General features: G+C 43.0%; 5 protein-coding genes and 1 long non-coding RNA gene across 7 annotated transcripts; 3 read left to right on the top strand and 3 right to left on the bottom strand.

Moving 5' to 3' along the window:
- Window positions 1–120: 120 nt before the first annotated feature.
- On the top strand, window positions 121–2,937 carry LOC135618613 (uncharacterized). Its single transcript, XR_010489065.1, has 2 exons — window positions 121–418; window positions 2,469–2,937. It is a non-coding gene; the product is annotated as an uncharacterized LOC135618613 (long non-coding RNA).
- Window positions 2,938–6,464: 3,527 nt separating this feature from the next.
- On the bottom strand, window positions 6,465–8,277 carry LOC135580899 (protein PHLOEM PROTEIN 2-LIKE A10-like). 2 transcript variants are annotated; one of them, XR_010489064.1, is made up of 2 exons: window positions 6,800–8,277; window positions 6,465–6,717 (listed from the first exon to the last, which is right to left on the bottom strand). XR_010489064.1 is itself a non-coding variant. In XM_065119639.1 (2 exons), the coding sequence occupies exon 1, from the start codon at window positions 8,196–8,198 to the stop codon at window positions 7,008–7,010; it is 1,191 nt and encodes a 396-aa protein (XP_064975711.1). In that variant the 5' UTR covers window positions 8,199–8,277; the 3' UTR covers window positions 6,465–6,932. The 2 variants fall into 2 exon arrangements, 1 of the variants encoding a protein (XP_064975711.1); XM_065119639.1 differs by having other exon boundaries at window positions 6,465–6,932; window positions 7,008–8,277.
- An 854-nt stretch (window positions 8,278–9,131) lies between these two features.
- Window positions 9,132–13,313, bottom strand: LOC103993988 (uncharacterized). Its single transcript, XM_018830470.2, has 3 exons — window positions 13,098–13,313; window positions 9,380–9,461; window positions 9,132–9,268 (listed from the first exon to the last, which is right to left on the bottom strand). The coding sequence occupies exons 1-2, from the start codon at window positions 13,247–13,249 to the stop codon at window positions 9,383–9,385; spliced, it is 231 nt and encodes a 76-aa protein (XP_018686015.1). The 5' UTR covers window positions 13,250–13,313; the 3' UTR covers window positions 9,132–9,268; window positions 9,380–9,382.
- A 273-nt stretch (window positions 13,314–13,586) lies between these two features.
- On the top strand, window positions 13,587–18,513 carry LOC135618612 (probable hexosyltransferase MUCI70). The gene is made up of 6 exons (XM_065119638.1): window positions 13,587–14,025; window positions 14,482–14,696; window positions 14,947–15,123; window positions 15,202–15,357; window positions 16,312–16,588; window positions 18,084–18,513. The coding sequence occupies exons 1-6, from the start codon at window positions 13,686–13,688 to the stop codon at window positions 18,320–18,322; spliced, it is 1,404 nt and encodes a 467-aa protein (XP_064975710.1). The 5' UTR covers window positions 13,587–13,685; the 3' UTR covers window positions 18,323–18,513.
- A 325-nt stretch (window positions 18,514–18,838) lies between these two features.
- On the top strand, window positions 18,839–20,724 carry LOC103993990 (allene oxide synthase 1, chloroplastic-like). The gene has a single exon (XM_009414239.3). The coding sequence runs from the start codon at window positions 19,075–19,077 to the stop codon at window positions 20,602–20,604; it is 1,530 nt and encodes a 509-aa protein (XP_009412514.2). The 5' UTR covers window positions 18,839–19,074; the 3' UTR covers window positions 20,605–20,724.
- LOC135618610 (wall-associated receptor kinase-like 14) lies at window positions 20,657–23,895 on the bottom strand. Its single transcript, XM_065119636.1, has 3 exons — window positions 22,752–23,895; window positions 22,022–22,075; window positions 20,657–21,944 (listed from the first exon to the last, which is right to left on the bottom strand). The coding sequence occupies exons 1-3, from the start codon at window positions 23,560–23,562 to the stop codon at window positions 20,728–20,730; spliced, it is 2,082 nt and encodes a 693-aa protein (XP_064975708.1). The 5' UTR covers window positions 23,563–23,895; the 3' UTR covers window positions 20,657–20,727.
- Window positions 23,896–25,051: the final 1,156 nt, after the last annotated feature.

Genomic DNA, 25,051 nt, shown 5'->3' with positions numbered 1-25,051 from the left:
ACAATAAGTAATGGGTTTCTATGGGTCTCGTATTTCTTTTTACCTCAACTCCTCTCGAGTCGAACGAGCTCGAGAGACCGGGCAGCGCGCGGTTCGATTGAACAGTTAGTGGGAATGGGGCCTGTAGCGATCGGAAACGAATCCTCGGTGGCACTCGCCGCAGAAGACCAGGCCGTCAGGTTCATCGGGGCCTGGTGCATCTCCGTCAGAGGAGTGGATCTGAGAGATGGACGACGGCGGCTAGGCAGTGGATCTTGGTCAGTGAATCATAGCCGTCCGATTCGTTTGATCGCTTAGCTGGGGTTATATATACCGAACGGCTTCATTGGCGTGTTAGGGTGGAGAGAGGGATCGAGGAGTAGGCGATGTTTCGCCGTGGGAGGTTCTTGTCGTTCCCTTTGGTGATCGGCGCGGTAATGTAAGTGTTTCTTTTCTTCCTTTCTCTCTGACTAACCTATTCTTATTCGATTTCTACGTCTCTTCTTCTTTCGAAACCCTAATTTGTGCGCCTGGAGACATTGCAAACCCTAACTCATAGTTCGGAGCACCACACGTTCGTGGCGTCCGTTCCATGTCCGATCGCACACATCTATCGATGATCTACGGCGGGCTAGTGTTAGAGATCAAATTCCTAACCGGTTTTGATTAATTTGTGATGGGTATTAAAGCCTTAGGGATCCTAAAAACTGGATGGAAGAGTTGGAGGAGGACGAAGATGTTGTCTTGCTTGGGACTTGGAGGGAGTCGGATTGCAGTGCAACTAGGAAGATACTTGGATTTTGGATTTAGGTAGCAGAGTAGTGAATTACGAAAAGAAGATCACCTTCGATGCTGGTCTAAGTGAGAACGATGAGTTCAGACAAGGGGCGTGTTTCTTCTCTCTGTCGGAGTTGGTGGAGGGATTCGGTAATCGAGAGAGCCTACTGCAATGTTTGCATGTTCCTTTGTCAGAATGAATGAATGGTTGTTTTCATTGGTAGGTGACAGTTCTTGGATGCTATGATCGTGTGCCCCATCCCCTTCCCAACTCAGGTGTATGCATGCCCTCTCATTGATTGATGAATTCACTTTGGAGAAGAAAGCTGTATCATTTCTTTGTTGTTTGATGGATCTATCTATGCTCTGCAATGTTGTTGATCTGATTGATTGCTTGAGGACCACTAGATTCAACTGGAAAAAAAGTATGACATTGCTTTTCCTTTTGTTTATAGTATTTGTTAATGACCCTTAGTTTCACGAGTCTTTTCTTCCATGATTTTGTCTCTACGGATCAAAGGAGAAATGAAGCTGAGTGGGCGTTGGGTTGTATCATGAGACAAGCAAGGAGGTCAACATTTCAAAGTGTGGGATTACTAACGAACAACTTATTCAAAAACTTAGCACGGCCAAGATGAGAAAGTTATAATTTATGGAGTATGTTACAACAGTAACAGTAAAGTCGTAAAGTCTCAACTATTTGGGATCGGCTACATGAATATGCAAGAAGTCATATGATTAGTTATGAAGATTTAACCATTGTTTATAGTTTCTATTAAAGTTTTTTAGATCTTCCTCTATCTCTCCTCGTATCATTAATAGTATTTGGTTCACCTTTCCAAACTACTAATGTGCTCTCTTGAGCACATTCTTATACCATTGTCAACCATTCTCCCTCTTTTTTTTATTCTCTATCGAAGTTATGCCTGATTGTTCATCGATAAAAATATCTTGTTTTTTTTTTCATAGCAATTCCACATGTCCAACTCAACATTTTCATCTCAACAACACAAGCTTTTTGTATATGTTTTATTGAATTAGCTATTCAAAAATATAATAAGAAATGCTTTCACTCGAAAACAATTAAGTCTAAATTCTGTAGAGGATAAAATAAGGAAATAGTTTAGAAGAATGTTTTGGACATATTCAAAGAAGATCTTGAGATGTTGTGAATTAGACGACATGCATCGAATGCGATTAGTGGTGCAAGAAGAGACAAAAAAGTCCAGGAAAGTAAAAATGGAAGATTTGATTTTCCATGGAGGTATTGATATTTCTGTGTGTAGCTGAACTCAAATAGGTGGGATGTCGCATGTAGAAAGGCATACTGATTACAGATAACACCAAAAATAAAAAATAAAAGTCCATCTTACTTCTGAGCAAAATAGAACACAAAACTACAATCTGAACTTTTTTTTTTTTATTGCGTATACCAAAAGCTGCTCATCTATCATTGTCTTTTCATTCTTTTCTACACCCCTTATATAGTCAGGGATGGTAGTCCAGGTTATGATTATCTAGGAATCTACGTGCTTTTGTATTTCAAATAGGCTTCACTCTTATCATCGGTCCTCTGTGTCATCAAAGAGTTAAAAAGATTCTACCATGCATACCATCTACTTAGTAAATATTTCACTTCAGCTCCATTTGTTTCTATATTATTTTCATGTTATCCTAGACTATTACTCTCTAAACCTAAGCATTGTTTACAGAATAGGAGTGGTCTCTGGGAAGGCCATTTTTGGGCGTCCTCTCGAGGAGTACTGGACAAAGAAGTTGCAGGAAGAGGCAGCCAAGAAGGGTGATGCCAGCACCAGTTAGCAGCAAGCACCAGTTTGATTATTTGCTCCTGTTTTTACTTGAGGAAACTGTAGAATTTATGGCGTTCTAAGGTCAGTAGCTTCTCTTGGCAGTCAAATGGCGTTGTAATGAAGTTTGCAACTCTAATAGGATGCCAGCTTTTCCAAACAATGTAATTGGTTGGTTCTAAACTCGAAGAAGACATGGAAGACTTTGGGCATAAAACTGCAGCACTTAAGTTGCTATGTTGTTATTTCAGCCCAATACAGTTTTATATGGAATTATGTATGAGGGATTGTAGGCGAAGAACTAATTAAACACGTCCACAGATACATTGTATCATTTGGAGAGAAGTAATAAATGAATTTGAGTCTAATGTAATGATGATGAAAGCCAAGCACGATTAGTCAGTTACCTGTACAAGTTTTGCTCACTTGATCATGCTGTTTTCTTGCACTTACAGAAGCATTTCGGTAATACTTCCTCTAATTTCACTTTTCCAATACATGTTCCTCTGCCTGAGAGAATGCTATAAAAGAATCAGAATGCGTTTGCTTTAGATACCGGTGATACGATGGATGATACCCAGAATTCATCGAGTGTAAGTACTTCAGCCGACTGAAAAGTATGCATGGAAAGACTCGAGACAAACAGAAATGGCACACTTCAATCGCATGGCACTTCTCTCATACACTGTGTTTCGACTATTGGACTGACGCTACATACCTGGAAAACCCAAGATAACCATGACTAGAGCTGCTGTGGAACCCAAGAAGGTGCATTGCCCAATAATGATAGAAAAAGTAGCACAGATGCAACCATGGACGATGCATAGTAATAGTAAATGGTCAATCATAAATAACTCAGTGAAGTGACAAAAGCTAGTAAAGTTGCAAAGATGCAACCAACCACGAAGCAAAGTATGGCTGCTTATGTGAAAAATGGTAAATGTTCATTCACAAAATAAAAGAAACTTTGCAGATTGCATGGAAAGAATTGGTATTTTAAGACACTAACATGAGATGGATGTATAGGGAAATAATCGTGACTGCAAGCTGTGTAAGAGAAATTTAGAGACCCCTGGAACTCAGTGAAGTGGCAAATATCAGTATCTAATGCTAGAAAAGCATCGAAGAAGCATTCACAGAGCTAGTAAAGCTGTTTATGTGAAAATAATAAATGTTCAATCATTAAAAAAAAAGTTTGGATATTGCAAAGAAAGCCCTAATTATATTTGACATCAATGCTATGTTTACAGTAAAATAATCATGTCGTACAAGCTGCATGAGAGAAATTTACAGACAACACTGGAACTCCATGAAGCGATAAGCATTTGCTATTTAATGCTAGTAGAGTAGCAAAGATGCAATCACAAAGACAGTAACATTGTTTATGTGAAAATAATACATGTTAATTAATTTAAAAAAGTGTCTATTGCAAAGAAAGCATAAATTATTTTACAATCTCAAAGATGCAATGCACTCGATTTGATCTCCAAAATGATAATAGGAACAGATGATTCTCATTTCTAGTGTTTGGGGGGAACTGGATTTTGATTCCCTTCTTAGGGGAACTCAAATTTTCTATTTGAGCATATTTGCAATCCTAGCCAGTAGGGTGAGTTATCATATCCTGTTCCTAAAGGCTTAATAAAGAATACACATGACCAAAGTATGAATACGAACAAATACAAAATTTCATAAATTTAATTACTAAATAAAGAAATTTCTAAATGCAAGATTCTGAAGCTTTTTGTGTTGATTTTAACCATATAAGATTTAAGCACAATTCAGATCAATAACATTGATATCCAATCGAAGAAAAAGTAGAGTTAAAAAAGAAGATAGATGCACAGAAGCTCTTCCTTAGCTCACCTCATCTGTTTGGCAACAACTGCTCAAATTCACTTCCAGTCTCTCAGCCATTTGTCTCATAAGAAACAGAATAGACATCTTCAAATTTATACTGCTATTCCAAATTTTTCATTTTGATGGTTTATCTTTATGGAATTTGCAAGTCACAAATCCACATCTTCAATGCATAGCCACATGAAGACAGTGAGACTAGAGTCTCATATTAACTAACGTAATCGGGTATTTAAGTCAACAACAACAAAGTTATAAGTCCCAAGTATTTGAGGTCGGTTACATGAATCCTTTATCGCCATCAAGATCTGTAAAAAACCATATGCTTAGTTAGATTCAAACTTCGGAGCAAGGTATACAATACCGTACCGTACCGATGTTTCGAGGTTGGCTCGATACGATACAGTACCGTGTATCGTTCGGTACACTAGGACGTACCGAGTAGTTTTAAATATTTCTTCCTCTTACTGTAGCACTGTAGTGATGCTACAGTATAGCACTGTAGCACTGTAGCACGTTCCGTCCGGTAGCGGACGGTCCGCGTACCGGTATGCCGTCGAACTGATACATACCACCCATACCGGACGGTACTATTCGAAATTGCATACCATGCTAGTTCAAAGTACTTAAATCATAGTTTTTATTAAAGTCTTTTTAAATCTATTTCTATTTCTTCTCATACCAATAACATTAATTATTTCATCTCTACTGATTACCGCATCAGAAGGTCTCCTCAGTAGATGCCCATGCCATCATAAACAATTTTCTTTCATCTTATTTTATCCTCTATTGAAATGATACCTAATTGTTTACAAATAAGAGTATTTATTTTTCTATCTTTCCTAGTAACTCCACACATCCATCTCAACAATCTCATCTTAACAAAATTCTCATCTTATTTATCTTTCCTAGTATGGTATTTAAGTATATTTGTGAAATATTGTCGTCTACAATATTCTTCCATGAGAAGAGGGAGAAAAGAAAAAGAAACAAAGTACAGCAAGAATGTCATACCATACATCTACTCTAAAGCAAAGATGCTAATTAAATCTATTTGAATCCGCCAATTATGACAATTTCTTAAAAGCATGATATGATTTGACAACAGTAACATATAATTACCATAGGTCTTCTTTATACTTTTCTAGAAATGTCATGTTGGTAGATTCAAATAGATTCCTAATAGTATATCTAATTCATTGCAGATAGGAGTAAGTTTTAGGCTTTTTCTCCCCCCTCCTCCCCCCCCCCCCCCTCCCAAAACAAAAAAAAGTCATATTTGTGACATTTTGAGTTGTTGAGACCATTGAAAATTTTCAGGACGCAATTATGTGGAACCAGCATATAAACATGTAATAATAACTGATTTATCAAACAAAAGAAAGCACAATAAAAATAAAAAGCAAGACTTTATTGAAAGATATAATATGCAACAAAATTTTCATTGCTTTGAAAAAATACCCATGCTCCATAAGTTTTAAACCTGTCATCCTTCCAGCCCACCCTCTAAAACATATCCAAGAAGTATGGGCAGATATCTCAGTGATCTCATATGTTTTAGCTACTAAAACAAGGAAAGTGCATTATCCCACAATCATCCAATAAGCCTCAGGCAAGCAACAATTTCCATCGTATATAAATGGCATAAGAGAGGACGTGATCATTGAAGCCTGTTTCTCATAGAGTTCACCAATATTTTTTCAGTGATTATAAATTGCATTACCACTGAAGGAAAGAAAGAGAACAGCCTAATGTACGCTATCAACATTATATGTAGACAGGAGGAGGAATGACTTCCTTTTCTTTAGTGACTACATAAGATCTTCTTGGAAGTGCAATAATCTGGCAAAGTACGAGTTACAAACAGGGAATCCATAAACACAAACACATCATGAGAGTTTTCATCATTTTTTAATTGCTTGATAACTATATGCCAGTAAACCACACATTTTTGCAGACAACATATTTCCACCTACACTTCAATTTGCAATTATGAACACAACTCTACCATAAATATGTACTTCAAAATTTAACATGTGCACATAATGGCCAACTGAGAGCATGGTATATTGAATATATAACAATATACATTGATGTTCATTAAACGGAAAATACACTGAAAAAGGGATTTGTGACATGCTGCACATGCTAAGAAATTTATCAAGATATTAACATTGGAAAAGAAAAGCAAGAAATTATCCAATGTTAAACACATACCCTCCTGTTTGTAATAACATACTATGTTTCACATATATAATCCACTCTCAGAAGGCATTTTGAGTGCTTCTATATGTCACTGCATATTTACATATCATTTTCTCCATCATCAATCTCCTTTATACTTCCAAGAGTATCAACAATTCCAATAGAAAAATCACCTGATTTCCTTCAACAATGCTGAATTTCTTCCTTTTTTTTCCCTTTTCTTTGAATTTTGCAATGAGAACCATAAGAACCAACATCATATCAGGTTCTACTACTTGAAGCAAGCACAAGAAAAAGCGTGCCTTTCTGAAACACAGAGAAAAAGAACTTTTATATGATTCTAATCCTGTTAAATCAGTTTGGAGAACTCAATACACCAACCTACGCAGGCACCAAAACTCGCGTCCCCATGAAGATATGCATGCACAAGGAGAGGCATATTGTGATGATGACCATAGACTTGCCACTAATGTATCTCACCACCTCCAAACCCTTTACGACCAACTCTTCTCGTGCAGAATTTACTCCTCTTTTCGCACCATCATATATCTTCCACAACACGAAATCGAGAAAAGACCTGACAGTCTCAAAGGTTATCCTCCCTGTGACATCAAGAATGAACCTCCTGTTGCTCGGTACAGCCAATTTGGACGTTATCTGATCCACCCACCCACCTCCATCCTTCGCCTTCTGATCGAGTTCCTCCACTCGAGGAAGATCTTCTGCTCTGACCTCAGGCGAGCCCGAATTGGAGCTTATCACCTGGTGGGAAGTCTTAACAAGGGTTTCGACCGCTCCGTTGCACATTGAAACCAACATGTCCTTCATCTTAGCCTCGTGTTTCGGGTTGGTGAGGCCGGAGAAGAGCTCGTCATAGGTGTTGATGTCCATCGTCTTGTCGAGGTAGACCGTGACGGCAGTGCTCACAAACAGCTGGACAACGTTTCCGACGAGAGCTCTAGATTCATCGCTGCAAACCAATTGGAACCACTGTGGCACCACCTGCGAGTCCGATCGCTCGATGCCATCGGAATCATCACCGGTCGATCCCCTTGTGTAAAACCCCATCACAAGGCCCTTCGCTAAGCTGCCAACCACCACGGAGGCGAACCCGGTTCCAGCGGCGGAGAACAGCTTATCCATAACCCGATCGGAGAATCTTGCTCCGGTCCCGGTCTCCGAAACGGAAGAATCAACCATCGGACCATTGGATTGGAGCCCTCGCACAAGTCCGATCGTTAGGGCTTCGGAAATACTAGAAACGGAGCCGGATAACTCGTCGGAGCGGACGATCTTGGACAACTGCTTCAAGCTGGAGGGGAGATCGTCGGCGTCAGAGCGGAGGAAGCGGTTGAGATCGGAGGATACAAGGGAGACAGCCTCAGCGGAGGATGCGGCGGCATCGGCTGCGGTGGCGAGGGCAGAGAGGAGGCGAAACAGCTTCCTGCGCCGCCGGGCGACGGAAGGAAGGTGGTAGATTCTATAGGCGCCGTATCCGGAGACGACGACGGTGGCAGCGAGGATGAGCCATCGCCGGCGGCGAATGTAGGGGAAGGGGAAGAGGAGGTCCATCGGAGGAGGCGGCGATGGAGACTACAAGTATTTGGCTTCCGGTCGACGATTAGTTTTAGCCACGATATCTAATTTTACAATATGAATTCCTATGTATATATATATACGAAAAATGAGGGAGTGATCAGTATTGACTTGTACCCGTTCTGACGTGCCCGTTATGGAACGAAGAGAGAATGAATTGGAAGGAACAATGGGGCCCACAAGGATCTCACTGGGTGGAGAATGCAGAGTAGGTCGAAAACGATTCGAGGACGAGCCTCGTTACGTTTTGGACGAGACGGGCAAATACAAATAGGGAAATAAAAATCCCTCAATAACTGCTCTTGAAGTAATAGTTATTAGCTCGAAGTCTGTGGGTTTTTTGTGGTATATAATATAATATTAGAAAAAATTATTTCTCTTTTGACATCCAAATATGTAAGGGAAGGAATAGTGAATGGAAAAGAAGATAACAATAACGACTGTTTTATGTATTTAAGATGTCTTGTATTTTTGAATCGAATTTTAGCCATTCAAAACGGCTGAGTTTGGATGACCATTCAAAATTTATAGTTTGATTTGGAAGCAAACGAGTAGGAAAGTCAATTCTTAAGTCAGGTTTGATAGTTTGTAGCCATTCAAAATTTATGTTGATTTTTCTGAAATTTCGTCCACGTAAGCTTATAACAGGATTTAAATCGCTGCTGCCACGTGGCACGAATGCAGAGAATTGGGGAGTTGTGCCGTCCACGGCAAACTAACTTCCCCGATTCATCCGTTTCAAGTTCACTTTTCGCCCATGCATTTCATCACGCCTAAAATCTTTTCATATTAAGACCTGTAAAAGAAAGAAAAGGCATTGGGAGTAAATATAATGAGATAACAAGTCAGAATCGGAAAAATACAAGTCAAGAAGGTAATACAATTATTATTAGATGTAATAAATGCGAGTGAAATAAAGGAACTGACTTCATATTTACCTTCTTTCCAAGGGTATACAGTTACAGTGATAGTTGCTTGATGATAGTCTACGCTACACAAACATATTAGCGGATATGTTCTTTGCAGTGGAAAGTTGGTTCATTATCCTTTACCCTCAAAAGAACAAAAATAAAGTGTCTTAGATAAAGAACCATTATTTAAAGAAAACCTAACATCATTGGTAAAACAAGGAAAACATGTCAAACGCCCTTCCTCACATTCTAGTGCTTCTCATCCTTGTGAATCTCTTTCCTTGGAGCCTGAGAATCCAACTCCTTGGGTGCGGATCGCTCCACAGATCTGTAAACAATGAGAGTCGAAAAAAAAAGGTTTTTAACTTTCAAAGTTTTAACAGTCACCAAACATTAAGCATCAAGCAACACTAAGAACACCAACATCATGACAAAAGATGCAAGCGGTTGTTGACAGAAGATACTCCACCCTTATTTGTATACAGGAGTATCTGATGGCAAATTTGAAAGTACTTTTATCATAGAAACCAGTTTTGTGTGTTATAGGCATAAATAAAAATATTGCAAGAGATCAATCGTAACTTCTTTATGGATCATGGCCCAAAACATACTGTGGCAAACAACCCTTTTCTGGCTACTAGCAATACCTTCAGATCTTCATCGGTTCACACTTCTACACAGGTCTAGTTAAATCATGACTCATCATTTCTTGGCTAAAGCTAAAATAGATTTCGTGACAAAAACCATCATGGAACAATCGTAGTTAGCAATGATATGGGAAGATCACACTGGGCAGACTGTCGACACCTCAACAATTGACATTTAGATCACACATCATCTGCTAAGTAGGCAACGTGGCTGGGCAAGTGAACAACATACCATAATCCAGTGATTCCCAGATTCAGAAAATTCATTGCCAAATGAAACACGTAACAACCCCCAATATCTAACAGTTTTAGCACTTGACCGAATCCTCCAATCCATTTGCTCACTTAAGCATTAGAGGGGCTTTGATGAGCATGCCCTCAGCACAGTTTTGCATGATCTTGGTTCAGTGATTTGGTGCTCTCAATACTAAATCCATTTGTGTGACAAACTCGGGAAAGGGTCACGATTGGATCCGAATCATCCTCCATGTCAGACATCCAGATTCTAGATTAACAAGAATATATTTGGCGAAGGACAGATAACATAAGGTGGTCCAAGATACAATAAAGTCAAATACTGAGATGACACTAATGTCCCCCATGTGTTTATACTCAACGATCCTTGCATCATAAACCTCTAGGGATGAAAACCATAAAACCTACATAACAAGCCAGAGCGAAGTTACTCCAGCTTTATGAGAAACGGTATGCAGTGAAGTACTCTAAACAAGCCCCACAAGTAAAACTATCGGGTACCAACAGAGGGCTCTTCTTATGGTAACAAGTGTTTGAGTAGAAAGAACACTAGATGTAACAGGATTTACAATGGATGAATGTTAGAGCAACGAGCTTGTTGAGTGATTAGAGTAATTGAAAAATTGCCTCTTTCAAATCCCAAAACTGAACTTGTTTACTATTTTAATTCAAGATAGTAAAGCATAAAACATCAGACAACTTCTTAGTGTCCAGTTTCACAGATGTGAATAACATAAATTACCACAAAACAAATGCCTCAAATAAAAAAAAAATACCAGGAGAAGATAGAACAGTCACATAAAATTAGCCACGTACATATAAGACAGAAAATATATGCTTTGCTGTTCAGAACATTTTTTCCTGCAAATATTTTATTCTACTAAAACTATTCGATGGAATAAAAATGATAAAAATAATCTCTATTATATTTTAATACTTAGTATCCTTTTGAAAATTCAAGAATTTAAATCCACAAGGAACAATATGATGAAAAGCAGAAGTTAAACAAAAAATTCTAATTACTTGGAAGAATAGCTTCATTTAGTCATTAGAATTTTAATAAGCAAATAGATGCACTACTCAACCAATAAGATATCTATGTTATTAAAGTCGAGATCATACTGCAAATCAGTTTCACTTGCATCTTGAAATTTTGCTGGCTAAAAACCGTTAGAAATACCTGGAAGCTAAAACTAACCAGAAAAATAGGTCATCTGAAAATTACATTGATTAGTAAAAAAGAATCATCTGTGGAAACATAGAATCATTCATAAGAAAATAAAATAGAGTGAACACATTAAGCAACTCTTGTATGACCAATACGTAAATATCATGTGTGTTAGTTCATTATATTTACTTAAACCAAAAAACTCCACATACGATATTATCTTTTTTACAAAAGACAGGCACTTTCAGATGTATAGTCTGTACCAAGTTTTTTGTTACCAGCATCGGTTCCAGAGCTAGTCCGCAAATGAACTAATGCATAGATGCAAACATGCAAATTTTCCATTAGCCACTGATTTCGGTTCATCACCATTGACAGCTTGGCAGTACACAATGAAATGTCTAAGTAACTCTGACGCTTGTTTCCTCCGTCTCAATTTGCATCAGGAGAGGCTGAGACTCTAGTGAACCCACCCTTCAAAATAAAGTACTCCCTGGCTAATTACCTAAACTGGCCCAACAGAAGAAAAAGGTCTCGAAGGGTAACAACACTATTACATCGATAACCCAAGTTTGTGGTCAATCAAACTAGTAATGGTGCATGTCAAGCAACCATATGCTCCCACATTTCCTTCATTAGTTCTACATTCACTACCTTAAGCGGCCAACCTTTGTTATTCCCTCTGAAATAAATTAACGTAGTTCATAAATTGCGATGTCTTATAATATTTTTTAATAAGAATATTTCACTCCAAAATATTAGTAATGTAAACAAATCACAGAATCAATCAGGAAACGTGTAGGAACATAAGCAACTCATGGACATAAATGTTAGGATTCCACCTCAGCCCACCCCATGGATGGGCCATAATTAAAATATGATGACTTTATCTACCTTCTAGGATCTGGGTAATGGGTCATATGATGACAATATTTCCAAGAAAAAAATACCAAATTCTTTAGCAGTAAAATGCAAGTACTTAAAGTCTTAAACCATCCTTAAAATGACCCTCAATGCCCTAATCATTGCACTATTCTGACAACATTCGTTTATGTTTCATAAATTGCCAATGGAAGTGCTAGAATTTCTTATCTAATAACTAGGATATAAGGAAACTACAACAATAACAACAAACAGTGATGTCCGAGAAAGACATAAGAAAACCAAGACATCGTATATTTTAAAGGTTTTAATTAATGTATTATTTTAGTTTAGTCTCTAATGAAGGTTTCTTGAGACAGTTCAAAATAAAGAGAGTAGAAGCACTAATGAGGGCATTAAATAGCTAACAGATCTGTCCATTTCAATGTCTCAAACATAATATATTTTTTTTTTCAGATTCGAGATCTTATATTGAGCATCCATGGTGCATGTCACTCAAAAACCATACATTGTATGCTTAAAAGGTGTCGATGAGTACTCAATAACTAAGGCCCCTTTTAAAGATACGAACTGCAAGATATCAAACACAACGCCCAAATAGCCATTTAGCAGGAAAATAAACAAGAAATATACCACGAATTTTATTTTTCGTTTTTTTACTTATTTCTTTAAGAAACTACCGCAGTACTCAGGTTGATCGTTTTGCTATCTCATATAAGAGATGCTGCACTAGAAATCATACGAGTAAAAGAGTTTGACTCAATATATATACATCGTGCCACGTTTAGAGTTTATCCTATATTGATCTATATGAGTAACTTGTGACACCATGAAATCCAAGATGATCCTCGCACAGCTTGGACTATAAGTGTATGTTACCACAGAAATTTCCCCAGGGCATCACCTCAATATTCAACGGGAGAGCAGAAGCAACTCGATTATTCGATATAATAAGAAGAAATTGATGCAAAGTAACAATTCGAATTAAATTCCAGAAGTTGTTTTTATTTACTTGGCGGCGGAGGCGGACTCTTCTTCGAGCCACTGGCGGATGTGGCGGACGTTGCGGCGAAAGATGGCGGCGGACTGCTTGACGTCGCTGCGGAGGAGGAGCACGGCCGCCGTCACCCCCACGACCGTCACGATGAAGTTGGTCAGCGCCATCCTCTTCTTCCCCCTCGAGGCCAACAGAAACAGAGAAGAAGCGCAACGATAACCCTAACTTACTCGGCCCGGTTCCCAAAACAAGAGCAGAACGGCTTCGTTTTGGATCCGTTTCTGATCCCGTCCGACCCGCAATTTCCGACAAACCCGACTCCATTTAGAGGAGTTCGACATCAACCAATTTGGATTCGTGTCGATTAGTCTATGGTAGTATTATGTCGGCAGACTTATAACAAGCAGATTAGTGATACAATAGTTTAAACCGGCTTATGTACACCGTTACTTAGGTTGATCAAACCCGTTGTATGTGGCCGTTAAGAGGAACTCGATGGCGGAACAAGCAACGCATCGGAGCTTCTTCCTCCTCTCTCTAAGCGCAGCGAAGAAAAGAGGAAGGGATTCGTGTCCGATCTCTCTCTCTCTCTCTCTCACGCCGATGTCCTCGTCCTCAATGTTGAACACCATCTCCATATCCGTCTCCGACGACGACGAGGTCACCGGGAGGATGCGGGTCCGCGTCCGCCCGAAGCGCAAGAAGCCGGGGCTTCGGGGACGGCGCGAGCTCCTCCGGTGGGCGGTGAGGATCGCGATGCGGTGGTGGCCTGTGCTTCTGTTCCTACCTGCGGTCGCCCTGCTCCTCCTCGAGAGCTCGCGGTTGGGGCGGAAGCTTCCTGACGAGGTCGGAGACAATCTGGCTGCTTCCGCGAAGGTGGAATCGGTGAAGAACCTGAACCGGCTCGATCCCACCACCAGAGTCGTCCATGGCGTTAGGGAGCGTAAGATGCCTCGATTTTCTTCTTTCATATATGATATACTTAGGTTACATTTGGTTTTTCTGTCATAATCACTCGAAATAGGGGAGGAAACTCATGCAATGAGATAATTTTTCGGTTCTGGAAGACAGCTTTTAAAAATTTGGTCTTGCAATGAGCCTCAAATTTGTTGCTTTCATGTCAATCGATGACAAATTGTTCCCCAATGTGGAAAAGTAGTAACTTTATCCCTCTTTGACATATAATTGGATCGTAGAAATACCGGAATTGTGCACAGTGAATAAAAACATGATTCTGTAGAAACAAATCATAAATCCCTTACCAAAGGAATATGTTTTATCATGCTGATAATTGGGTTTGATTTCTGAAATTGTGGGTGGAAATGGTGTTTATTATTAGAAAACAGTTAAATATAAAGCAGTATCTTTTATTGATAAACTGTTTCTCTTGATTTGACAGACTGCCTTAAGATCCTTAGTCCTGAAAAATTAGAGAATTTAGAGTTTCCAGTATCCGCAGAATCCAACTTCCCCGCCAAGAGAGTGTTATACAGATCAGATTCTAGTGACCAGCATTCCGGAGAACAATACACAATTACTCAGAATGAAGAAGCTACAAGATTTAATTTGTTCACCGGATTCCAAACTCTTCACGAAAGAGAAGAAAGTTTCAAGGTCCTGCTCTGCTCTAGGATAATATTAATTGCCAAAAATGTGCTTGTAGAGGATTCTGTTTTGCACAGTTATTCATCTATAAATTTCCTTTTCGGTTTCTTTTTTTGTGAAAGTATTATTGAGCTATTATTGGGTACCTAAAATATAATATGAATATATTAATAACTGTGCAATGTATTTTGATTATATTCTTCTCCCAGGTTAAATAAATTCTATCATGTTTATTTTGTGCACATATGTCTCACATCAGGCGAATGAAACTGCTGTGGTGCATTGCGGCTTTTACAGTGAAAATGGAGGATTTAAAATTTCTGATGATGACAGAAGTTTCATGCGAACTTGCAAAGTAGTTGTCTCTACATGTGCATTTGGAGGTGGGGATGATCTGTACCAACCTATTGGAATGACAGAGGCATCATTTGAAAAGGTTCCAGTTATAAGTGTGCTTGTAGACTCTACAGGAATTCTCTGCTCAATTCCATAAATAGCTATGATTATGATGCAGGTTTGCTACGTGGCATTCTGGGATGAAATCACTCAGTCAACTCAGGAGAAGGAAGGAAAGGTAATTGGTGAGGACCACATGATCGATAAATGGCATGTTGTGGTTGTGAAGGATCTTCCTTTCTCAGATCAGCGGTTGAATGGGAAAATACCCAAGGTAAAGTTGTTGAGTTTGTAAAATTAATTTGATATCTATGCACTGTTTGTAAATTCCTTATTTCAGTTGTTTGGTTTTGTTTTCATTATCTTTCCATCATTCTATCAATTATTGTCTGATTATAAGAATTTTCATTTTAGAAGCAAATTAGAATTTCAGTGAAAACTTTATGACATTATGTATTTAAGATGAGTTGATTCTGAAACTGAGATTTTAGTGTTCACTCTCAAATGAAAACTTGATTTAATTCCTGGATTTTATGGTCTTAAACTCTCCCCTAAGTAACAAAATTTTGTTATTTATGCAAGTTTGACATTACTTTTCATTTTAATATCCTCCAAAAAAAATCAGTCAGGAAGCTCTAACGATCATCATCATTCCCGATCGATTTTAACTTTTTCAAGGAATTAAATCTCGGTCCGGTACTGTTTTCATAACCTAGCGGACTGGTATGGTACTATGGTACATGATCAAACTAGTAAATATGGGTCTATACCGAGTAGCACGGGCGAGATTTGAAAACTTGACCTTCTGTCTTATGTCCTACTGCTAATATGTTATCTGATTTTTTTCAAGAATGCTTTGACAAAGTTTATGTGGTCTTTCAGTCAAGCATAAATCTATTTTTCTTTCAAGTTTCATTATTATAACATATGGTATAGAAACTTATTTATTGATAAGATGATCATTGAGTTATCAATCTTTCTCATACTCATTGCTTTAATTTTAAGTTGACACTATTCTTTTTTTTCCTTGAAACAATGGTGTAAAGTTTTCCATCATCATATCTGGCTATATATTGCAACATTTCATCAGTTTGTTCAACAATTTATTGCATTTACTGTTACAATTTTGTGGGTCAGATGTATTTTCTGTCTTCAGATTCAATTATCACTTGCTAGGATTCAACTGTCAGCAACTTTATCATGTTACATGATACGTTTTCCTCTTCAGATGTTGAGCCATCGCCTTTTTCCCGAAGCAAGGTTTTCAATTTGGGTGGACTCGAAATCTCAGTTTCGAAGAGATCCAATAGGTGTGATTGAAGCTCTACTTTGGCATACTAATTCTGTACTTGCTATTTCTGAACATGGAGCACGAAGTAGCCTATATGATGAAGGAAAGGCTGTCGTTAAGAAACACAAAGCCACGCCAGAAGAAGTGGAGATGCAATTAAATCAGTATCGGATGGATGCTATTCCTGATGACAAGAGGTTCAATGGAAAGAAAGGTTTGCACATGATCATACTTATTTGGTGGATACACATTGCAATTTTTCATAGAGGGCAAATTAATCATCTACATGTTTTGCTTGTTCGTATAGGCCGTCATAAGCAGCATAGGTTGTGATAAGATATGCTGCTATTGATTAAATCACATATGCTGCTAACCATTTTAGGATTTGGTTTTGTACTGCATTATTGTGCAAACTAGATTAGAAATTTGATCAAAGAAGGTGCTACATAACAATTGAATGATTCGTGGTAGCATTTTATTTTCCTGTGACCTTAAAAGTTGGTGACAATAGTGATTCCCATACCATTTACTGATATTTAGTTTCGTTCTTTGACAAGTTTTTGTTCATTTACATCCCTATAGATTAGGCCATTGGTATTGCATGCATTACAAGATTATAGATTAGGCCATTGGTATTGCATGCATTACAAGATTATAGATTAGGCCATTGGTATTGCATGCATTACAAGATTGGTCCCTCCTTTGTTGGTATTGCATGCATGGCAAGTGCTGCTGTTAGTTGCTGCTAGGTATTATTTGTTATGATGCAGCCTGCTGTTTCCTTAATCCTATGTAAAATTTTATCTTTCCTTCCATCTATTCTTCTCTCCATTGCCATGATCAACGGTGCCTCCTCTCATCCTCTTCATCACCAACTGGCTACTGCCTTGGTGCTCAAGCCTTTCCCTCTCCAACGCCAACTCCTCCTTCCAGCCACTCCAATTGTCTAATCCCCACTCATCATCACCAACCTAGGAATCACAGTCCCTTGAAAGGGAGAAAAAGAATCAAGGAAAGAAGAAAATGGAAGGGATCCAAACCACCTCCAGCTAGAGGCTGCCGCCATCAGTACTACTCAATCAACACCAGCAACAGGAGAGAAGATAGAGGCTTCAGCCTCCTCTTTGATGGTCAAAGTAGGATAAGAGAAGGGCTGCAGCCCTCTCGCCTCTCCTGTCTATCCCTGGGACGAACATGTTCCCTCCAGTTGCAAAGAGCGGCGGGGAAGAATAGACCCACTTATTTTCATCAATTATGGGGACCCTTTATGTATGAGAAGAAAGGAGATCAAAAGGAGTGATGAGGAGGAAAAAGAAGATCAGATAAAGAAGAGGAACAAGGGACTGATGTGATATGTTAAAGGCAGGTGACTAGTTATAACAACACTAATTGAGGTACTCTAATCCAGTCATTTGGTGGTGCACCTTGAACTAGTGTAACAGCAGAGTGACAATCGGTATGCAACAGTCCAATGTATAAGGATCTAATGGAACAAAAAACTTGTGCAGAGCAAAATTGAACAAGTAATAGTAAAAAAAGAAGTTCCTGTCATTAACCTGACAACATAATTGCAAAAACTCAGCTACTCATCTGGCCTTCCTTTATTGGCTGAGGAATGCATGTGAATAAGCCACATATCATTTTGAAACTAACAATCACTTTGTATCAGGGAGTAAGTTGTCGGAGCTGATGTTTGTATTGTTCTGCAGCTCTAGCTGAGGCATCAGTGATAGTGAGGGAGCATACCGCGTCGACAAATCTTTTCATGTGCCTCTGGTTCAACGAGGTGGTTCGTTTCACATCAAGGGATCAGCTTAGTTTCCCCTATGTGTTGAGACGTCTAAATATGACCAGAGTAAATATGTTTCCTGTCTGTACCAGAAAAGATCTTGTAAATAGCATTGGCCACCAGCGCAAGGTGAAACCTCTTGTAAGGCTAACTAGTTAAACCCTCGGAAACTGACATAGGCCAAGCACATTTCTAACTCATTTTCAGGTATGTGCATCTACTGATACCGAAGATGTGATTCACATTGGGTGGAGTTTTCTTGTTACCCCTCCTCACCTTTGGTTTGTCAGAATGGTTTGTCTTCTGAAATTATGGTGATTGATAGTGCATAATAGTGATTCCAGCTACAAGCAATGTGTTGTGCTTCCTGCAGTAGATCTGCATTTATTGTAAGAGTCTGACTAAGAAATCTTGTTGAATGTGGCTGTCTCTCAAACTCAGCCAATCAAAATTCACCACATCAAGCTCAATTACAGGTGATGTTTGTTGAAGAATGAACTGAAAAGGTGCTGATTCTGTGTTTCTTTGTAAGAAGCTGAAGAAGCTAAGCATCAAACAGTGCAGTAAATCTTGTATTTTATGGGTAAATTTTGTGGTAGGAGTAGCTCTAAGTCCATACATGGAACAATCAAGATGAGTTTTCTTATGCCTCAAGCAATCTTACATGGAGAAGAACTCTTTTATCATATGCCTATTTACTAGTAGGAGATCACCTAACAGCAATATAAAAGACTGGCATTTCAGTCTCACAAATATATGTAAATATTTTTTAAATATATTATAAAATAAACAGATATTATTATTATTGTTATTATTATTATTATTATTATTATTATTATTTAGCCGAGAGATCAACTCGACTGGCAACGACAACGACGACCGCTTCTCCTTCGAAGGCAGGTAACAAGACGATGGCCTCTTCTGCTTCGTTAATCCTTTCGTCTGGAACACCTACTTCCCCGAGTCGATCCCGCAGCGGCGCCCACCGGCGTCCTGCATCGATCGGGGTCTCATCCTCCGCCTCCGCTGATCTTCCGCTGCGGAAGATTCCCGGCGATTACGGCCTCCCCTTCCTCGGCCCGCTTTGCGACCGGCTGGCCTACTTCTACTTCGAGGGCCGCGACCAGTTTTTCAGGTCCCGCATCCGCCGCTACGGCTCCACCGTGTTCCGAGTCAACGTGCCCCCGGGCCCCTTCGTGGCGCCGGACCCCCGTGTTGTGGCCCTCCTCGACGCCGCCAGCTTCCCCGTCCTCTTCGACACCTCCCTCGTCGAGAAGCGCGACCTCTTCACCGGGACCTTCATGCCCTCCACCGAGCTCACCGGCGGCTTCCGCGTCCTTCCCTACCTCGACCCCGCCGAGCCCAACCACGCCCAGCTCAAGCGCCTACTCTTCTTCCTCCTCGGCTCCCGCCGCCACGCCGTCGTCCCCGAGTTCCGCCGAAGCTTTGGGTTCCTGTTCGAGGCGATGGAGGCGGAGATCGCGAGGGAGGGGAAGGCGGATTTCAGCGCCGCCAATGACCGAGCAGCATTCGACTTCCTGGTGCGGTGCTTCTTCGGAACAGATCCGGCTGGCTCAAGGCTGGACCTAGACGGCCCCGAGTTGATCAACAAGTGGGTTCTGTTCCAGCTTGGGCCTCTGCTCAAGCTCGGTCTCCCGCCCTACCTCGAGGACTTCCTCCTCCACTCCTTCCGCCTCCCGCCGGCGCTGGTCCGGGCCGACTACGACCGGCTCACCGATTTCTTTCGCGAGTCAGCTGGGCCGTTCCTGGACGAGGCGAAGCGGTTCGGGGTCTCGAGGGAGGAGGCGCTCCACAACGTCATGTTCGCCACCTGCTTCAACGCCTTCAGCGGCATGAAGGTCCTGTTCCCGAGCCTGATCAAGTGGATCGGCCGGGCCGGGGCGCGACTCCACGGTCGGATCGCGGAGGAGGTCCGGTCGGCGGTGCGTGGGACGGGCAACGGGGAGGTGACAGTGCGGGCGGTGGAGGCGGCGATGCCGCTGACTCGGTCGGTGGTGTACGAGGCGCTGCGGGTGGAACCCCCCATGCCTCTGCAGTACGGGCGGGCGAAGCGGGACATGGTGGTGGCGAGCCACGACGGCCGGTTCGAGGTGCGTGCTGGGGAGGTGCTGTTCGGGTACCAGCCGTTTGCGACGAGGGACCCACGGGTGTTCGAGCGTGCGGAGGAGTTCGTGGCGGCCCGATTCGTGGGAGCCGAGGGGGCGGCGCTGCTGCGTCACGTGCTGTGGTCTAACGGCCCGGAGACGGAGGGACCGACCACGGAGAACAAGCAGTGCGCCGGGAAGGACTTCGTGGTGACGGTGGCGCGATTGCTGGTGGTGGAGCTCTTCCTGCGTTACGACTCCTTCGAGATCGAGGTTGGTGCGTCGCCGCTCGGCTCCTTGGTGAAGCTCACCTCACTCAAAAGAGCCACCTTTTGAAGGATGCGTAATCGACATACCATTTCGGCAAACACTTCAGTTACAAGAATAGTAAGGAAAACTTGGTTGTACTCGATGCAAAGTATCAACAGCTTTTAGCCTACAAAGGGATTCTACTGCACATTAGATTCCACGATTAAGATTTCTCGAGGAGGCAACAGAGGAGGAGGAACAAGGAGAAGAGCTACGCTCACTGGTCCATTGATCCTGCACTGAAACTGGGGACACTGCCTGGGGTTTCTCCACCACTACGCTCTCCGCCGCCGACCTCCTACTCTGTGGCTCACCATGTTGCTCCTCCGATCCTTCAGGTTGAGCTGGGCTACACTCCTCCATCATGATCTTTTCCAGCTCTTCTGCGACCTCCGCCATCGACGGCCTCGCGTCCCTGTGGAACGCCAGGCACCGGAAAGCGAGCTCCGCCACCTTCTGCACCGAAGCCCTGGTCTGACCGTTCCAATTCTCTTTGATAATCAGGTCTACGATGTCCTCCACCAGCCCCTTCCCGATCTTGTCGGCCGCGAGCGACGCCAGGTTCACCTCGCTCGCTGCTCGACGGAAGTCCACCACCTTCATCGCCGTGATCATCTCCACCAGCACCACTCCGTAGCTGTACACGTCGCTCTTGTCCGAGAGGTGGAAGTTCTGGTGGTACTGCGGGTCGACGTAGCCCGGCGTCCCCTGCGGCGCGGTCGAGATGTGGGACGACTCGACGATGCCGACCCTCGAGAGTCCGAAGTCCGCCAGCTTGGGCCGAAGGTCGTAGTCCAACAGGATGTTGCTGGACTTGATGTCCCGGTGGTAGATGGGCGGGTGCACGGCGGTGTGGAGGTACGCGATGGCCCTGGCGGTCTCGGTGGCGATGGAGACCCGGGCGGACCATGACAGGCCGTTGCCCCGCTCGCGGTGGAGGTGCTGCGACAGGGTGCCGTTGGGCATGAACTCGTAGACGAGTATGTGCTCGCCGCTGTCGATGCAGCAGCCCAAGAGGTGGACGAGGTTGGGGTGGCTGACGGAGGAGACGAGCTTGATCTCGTTGATAACATGTTCGATGTTGTCGGTGTCAGGGTGTTTGAGCCTCTTGATGGCGACGAGGCCGGTGTTGGAGAACCGTCCCATGTACACGGTGGCGTAGGCGCCGGCACCGAGCTTGTACGCATCGGAGAAGTTGCCGGTGGCACGTTCGACCTCCTTGTGGGAGTAGACGGCGACGGTGCAGGATGTCTCGTAGAGCAGGCGTCGGGTGCCGGATTCCTCCACTTCGGAGACGATCCCCCGGCGTCTGACGAGGTAGCAGAGCAGTGCCAAGCCAAGAGCAAGAGCGGCTCCAGCCACGGCCCCTGCGATGCCAGAGCAGAACCAGCATGAGTTGTGGGCATTGCCAGAGCAGAGCCAGCAAGAGCAAGAAAGCTCTTACCTCCAACAATGGCACCAGCTTTGCCACCGGGAATGGAGCTTATCGATGCAGCATCTGCCCAAGAGTCAAAAAGAGAGAATCAACAATCTAATCTTTCTACTCTTATCGACTAGCAATTTAAGATTGAAATCATATCTTAATTCAAAACTAATATCATGTGCGGATCTCAAAGCAATGTGTGCGGATCTCAAAGCATGAATTATTGGCCCATCTATAAATCATCTTCTTCCTATGAACTATAAATCATACATACATGCCTCATTATTAACCTGCTGAATTGGCACGATTGGACGGACCACCAAACATCAAAGCCAGCTAAGCTATTTTCTTGTATGCCATGATTTCAGATCTCCAATGACATTCGTATGGTTGACATCTTATGGTTTCATCAGGCGGCAGTACTCTTATCATTGTCGCTTCTTTCCGTGCCTCCGTCACTACCACTATTTGGAGGCCCCTATCCTATCACCGAAAGTTGTCTTCTTCTTAGAAATTAATGATCACAAGCAACGAGAACCAATCCAACCACCTGATCATCGGCAACATGGTTTCCTGTCAATAGCGGAAGACTCCGGCGACCGCCACCACTTGGCGTTGGATTTGAGCATCGAGCAAATCCGGCTACCTAATGAGATCATGTTGGGTCGCATAATCTAGCATGAGAACTGCTCGTCGATGAGAAGACGAGCATGGGGGACCGGGTGATGGCTGAGGAGGACATGGGACTAACCTCTCCGGCAACGCTCGCCCTCGGCGAAGCCGTCGCCGATGAACCCCTCGTGGCAGCTGCACCTGAACCCTTTCTTGGAGCTACTCTGGGGGTCGACCGGCACGTCCACGCGCTTGCAGGTGGCGTTGGCCGCGCACCGGCACTCCCCGTTGAGCCACCACCCGATCTCCGCGGACCCGAATACGAGCGACGGTTGGTCGGAGGAGGCGTCCTCGCCGTACCTCACCGAGGTGTACAGGAGCCGGCAGTTAGTGGCGGCTGCCGTGAAGTTGGCGTCGGATAGGAACCCGTCCGTCCTCCCGCTGGAGTAGCAGCTGATGTCGTCGTCCTTGGGCCCGCAGCTGGTCAGCTTCATCCGCTTGGCGATGATATCGGTGGAGATGCTACACTCGGATCCGGTTTTGGACGTGCAGTTTCGAAGGAAAAGCGCGTTGCTCGCCGTCATGGCGTAGTTGGCCCCGAAGAGCCCGGCGGTGGCGCGGTGGATGAAGCGGTCGCAGACCGGCGGCACGTCCAAGTGCATGGCGTCGGTTGTGATGTTCCGAACGCGAAACTCGCCGAGGAATCTCGCGCCGTCTTGGGAGCAGTTAAGACGAATCGGACACCCGGCGGAGAAGCCGAAGGGGTAGGGGACGGCAGGGCCGGAGCCGCAGGTCCGGTTGCACCCATCAGCGCCTGTAGCGACACACAGCAACGAAAGCGCAAAGAAGAGAAACGCAGCATGGGTTTGATGGGACGAGTGGGTCATCATGGAGCAGCCGAAGGAGGCATAACCCAGCGGCGGGAGTCGATGGCGAGCTTTATACGTCATTAAAAGCGCATGGAAGAGGTCGCCGTTCTGGTCGCCGGCACAGCAGCAGAAACACTGGCTCTTCCTTTCGAGATATGTACCGAGAGGGTGACGAGGGGAGGCGTGAATTGTGGGTTAAGGATGGAGCCGATCAAGACCGGGAATGGATGATGACAAGGCCTCCTGTTCTTCCACGCTGACAACAATAAGAAATGCTGCGGTCATTGAATGTGATGATGGAGTGTTGCATGACAGTCAACGGCGTCATTAATAGTGGCCACTCGCTAAAGCTGCATCCATGGAGCACAGGGTTTACCCTAATCTCCAACGTCGTCTCATAATGGGGGAGGGGAGGAAAGCATGGTCCCGCCCATTGATGGGAAGAAACAGATGATGAACACAGGTGAGATGATGGGGCCCCCTTCTGCTGATCCTTCTTGATGAAGTCAATACGTCAGAGGCAGAGTTCCTCCACCGGTGAATGTTTGATGTTCTCGCTCACGCGCTTGCTTGTCGTCGTCGTCGTCGTCGTCGGCCATCACCTTCCCATCGTTTTCTTAGTCTGAACGCTACAAAACTAGTAAATGTACACGTAAATATGGTTATATGAAATGGGGGAATTATATGTGTGAATTATATGTGATGGCACGCACACATCAAACAAAGCATTAATCACTTGAGGGAAGTCGGTCTCCTCTTCCTCCTCTCTTAAATAAAATAATCTTATATGCGACGAATAAATATGTCGTGGCTGGTGAGTCAGCATGGCTAGGTTCACGGGTCGATGTCAGGAGTTCTTTGTCGACTGAGTTGGACGCCGAGGTAGATCGGGCCTTCGCGACGAGGTGTTGGTCAGAGTTTCTTGGTTCGAGCGTCGTCTGCATCGAGCTGCATCTCTCCGTTCACGGGATAGGTGACAGCTCGCCCTCGTTCATTGGATGGCAATTTTCGAGTCCAGGCGCTCGTGGCTCAAGGGTGACCGCTTCCCTGTAAAAAAGGCTTTCATCGGGTGATTCCCGACTTTGGTCCCTCCGACGAGCAAGTCAGTTGTGGGCGGAATTACTTTTCTCCTCCTCCTTTTTTGGAAGCTGGGATAGAGGTCTTTATATTGACATGAGAGGGTCAGTCGTACGTGGATTGGCGTGGTGGACATAGCATGATATTAGTACGAATTTCGGCCTGGTGTGCGGGGCGTTGTCATCCCGGGATTGCCAGGACCAGACATGTCGAATAGTATCTTGGGGTACTAGTTCTGTTGTGGCATATGGCATCACGTGCCGACGAGGCAAAACATACCTTATCACTAGACATCTAAATTAAAATTAGATGTCTAAGATCTAAATTTTCTTATTAGACAAAATCGATTATTCGTCAATATTTTCTTCAAAAAAAAAAAAGAAAAAAAAAGCGATATCTTATAGCCTTTTTGTATTTCTTATTTGTGCTCTATCATTAAATTCCAACAAAACTATCATTTTCCTTCTTCTATTCTCACACGCATCGCATAGTT

Source organism: Musa acuminata, chromosome BXJ2-8 (assembly GCF_036884655.1).
Source record: "Musa acuminata AAA Group cultivar baxijiao chromosome BXJ2-8, Cavendish_Baxijiao_AAA, whole genome shotgun sequence".
Lineage (NCBI taxonomy): Eukaryota > Viridiplantae > Streptophyta > Magnoliopsida > Zingiberales > Musaceae > Musa > Musa acuminata.
Note: the sequence above shows the minus strand (reverse complement) of the source record. Positions and strands in the feature narration are given on the sequence as shown.

Bases quoted from the DNA above. Each gene is read 5' to 3' on its own strand.
- LOC135580899 (XM_065119639.1), bottom strand. From the start codon at position 8,198: ATGGACCTCCTCTTCCCCTTCCCCTACATTCGCCGCCGGCGATGGCTC.
- LOC103993988 (XM_018830470.2), bottom strand. From the start codon at position 13,249: ATGGCGCTGACCAACTTCATCGTGACGGTCGTGGGGGTGACGGCGGCC. The intron at 9,462-13,097 runs GTAAATAAAAAC...CATTGTTTACAG, and splicing joins GAGTCCGCCTCCGCCGCCAA to ATCTGTGGAGCGATCCGCAC.
- LOC135618612 (XM_065119638.1), top strand. From the start codon at position 13,686: ATGTCCTCGTCCTCAATGTTGAACACCATCTCCATATCCGTCTCCGAC. The intron at 14,026-14,481 runs GTAAGATGCCTC...TTGATTTGACAG, and splicing joins CGTCCATGGCGTTAGGGAGC to ACTGCCTTAAGATCCTTAGT. The intron at 14,697-14,946 runs GTCCTGCTCTGC...GTCTCACATCAG, and splicing joins AAAGAGAAGAAAGTTTCAAG to GCGAATGAAACTGCTGTGGT.
- LOC103993990 (XM_009414239.3), top strand. From the start codon at position 19,075: ATGGCCTCTTCTGCTTCGTTAATCCTTTCGTCTGGAACACCTACTTCC.
- LOC135618610 (XM_065119636.1), bottom strand. From the start codon at position 23,562: ATGACGTATAAAGCTCGCCATCGACTCCCGCCGCTGGGTTATGCCTCC. The intron at 22,076-22,751 runs GTTAGTCCCATG...ACTCTTGGGCAG, and splicing joins GGGCGAGCGTTGCCGGAGAG to ATGCTGCATCGATAAGCTCC. The intron at 21,945-22,021 runs GTAAGAGCTTTC...CTGGCATCGCAG, and splicing joins AGCTGGTGCCATTGTTGGAG to GGGCCGTGGCTGGAGCCGCT.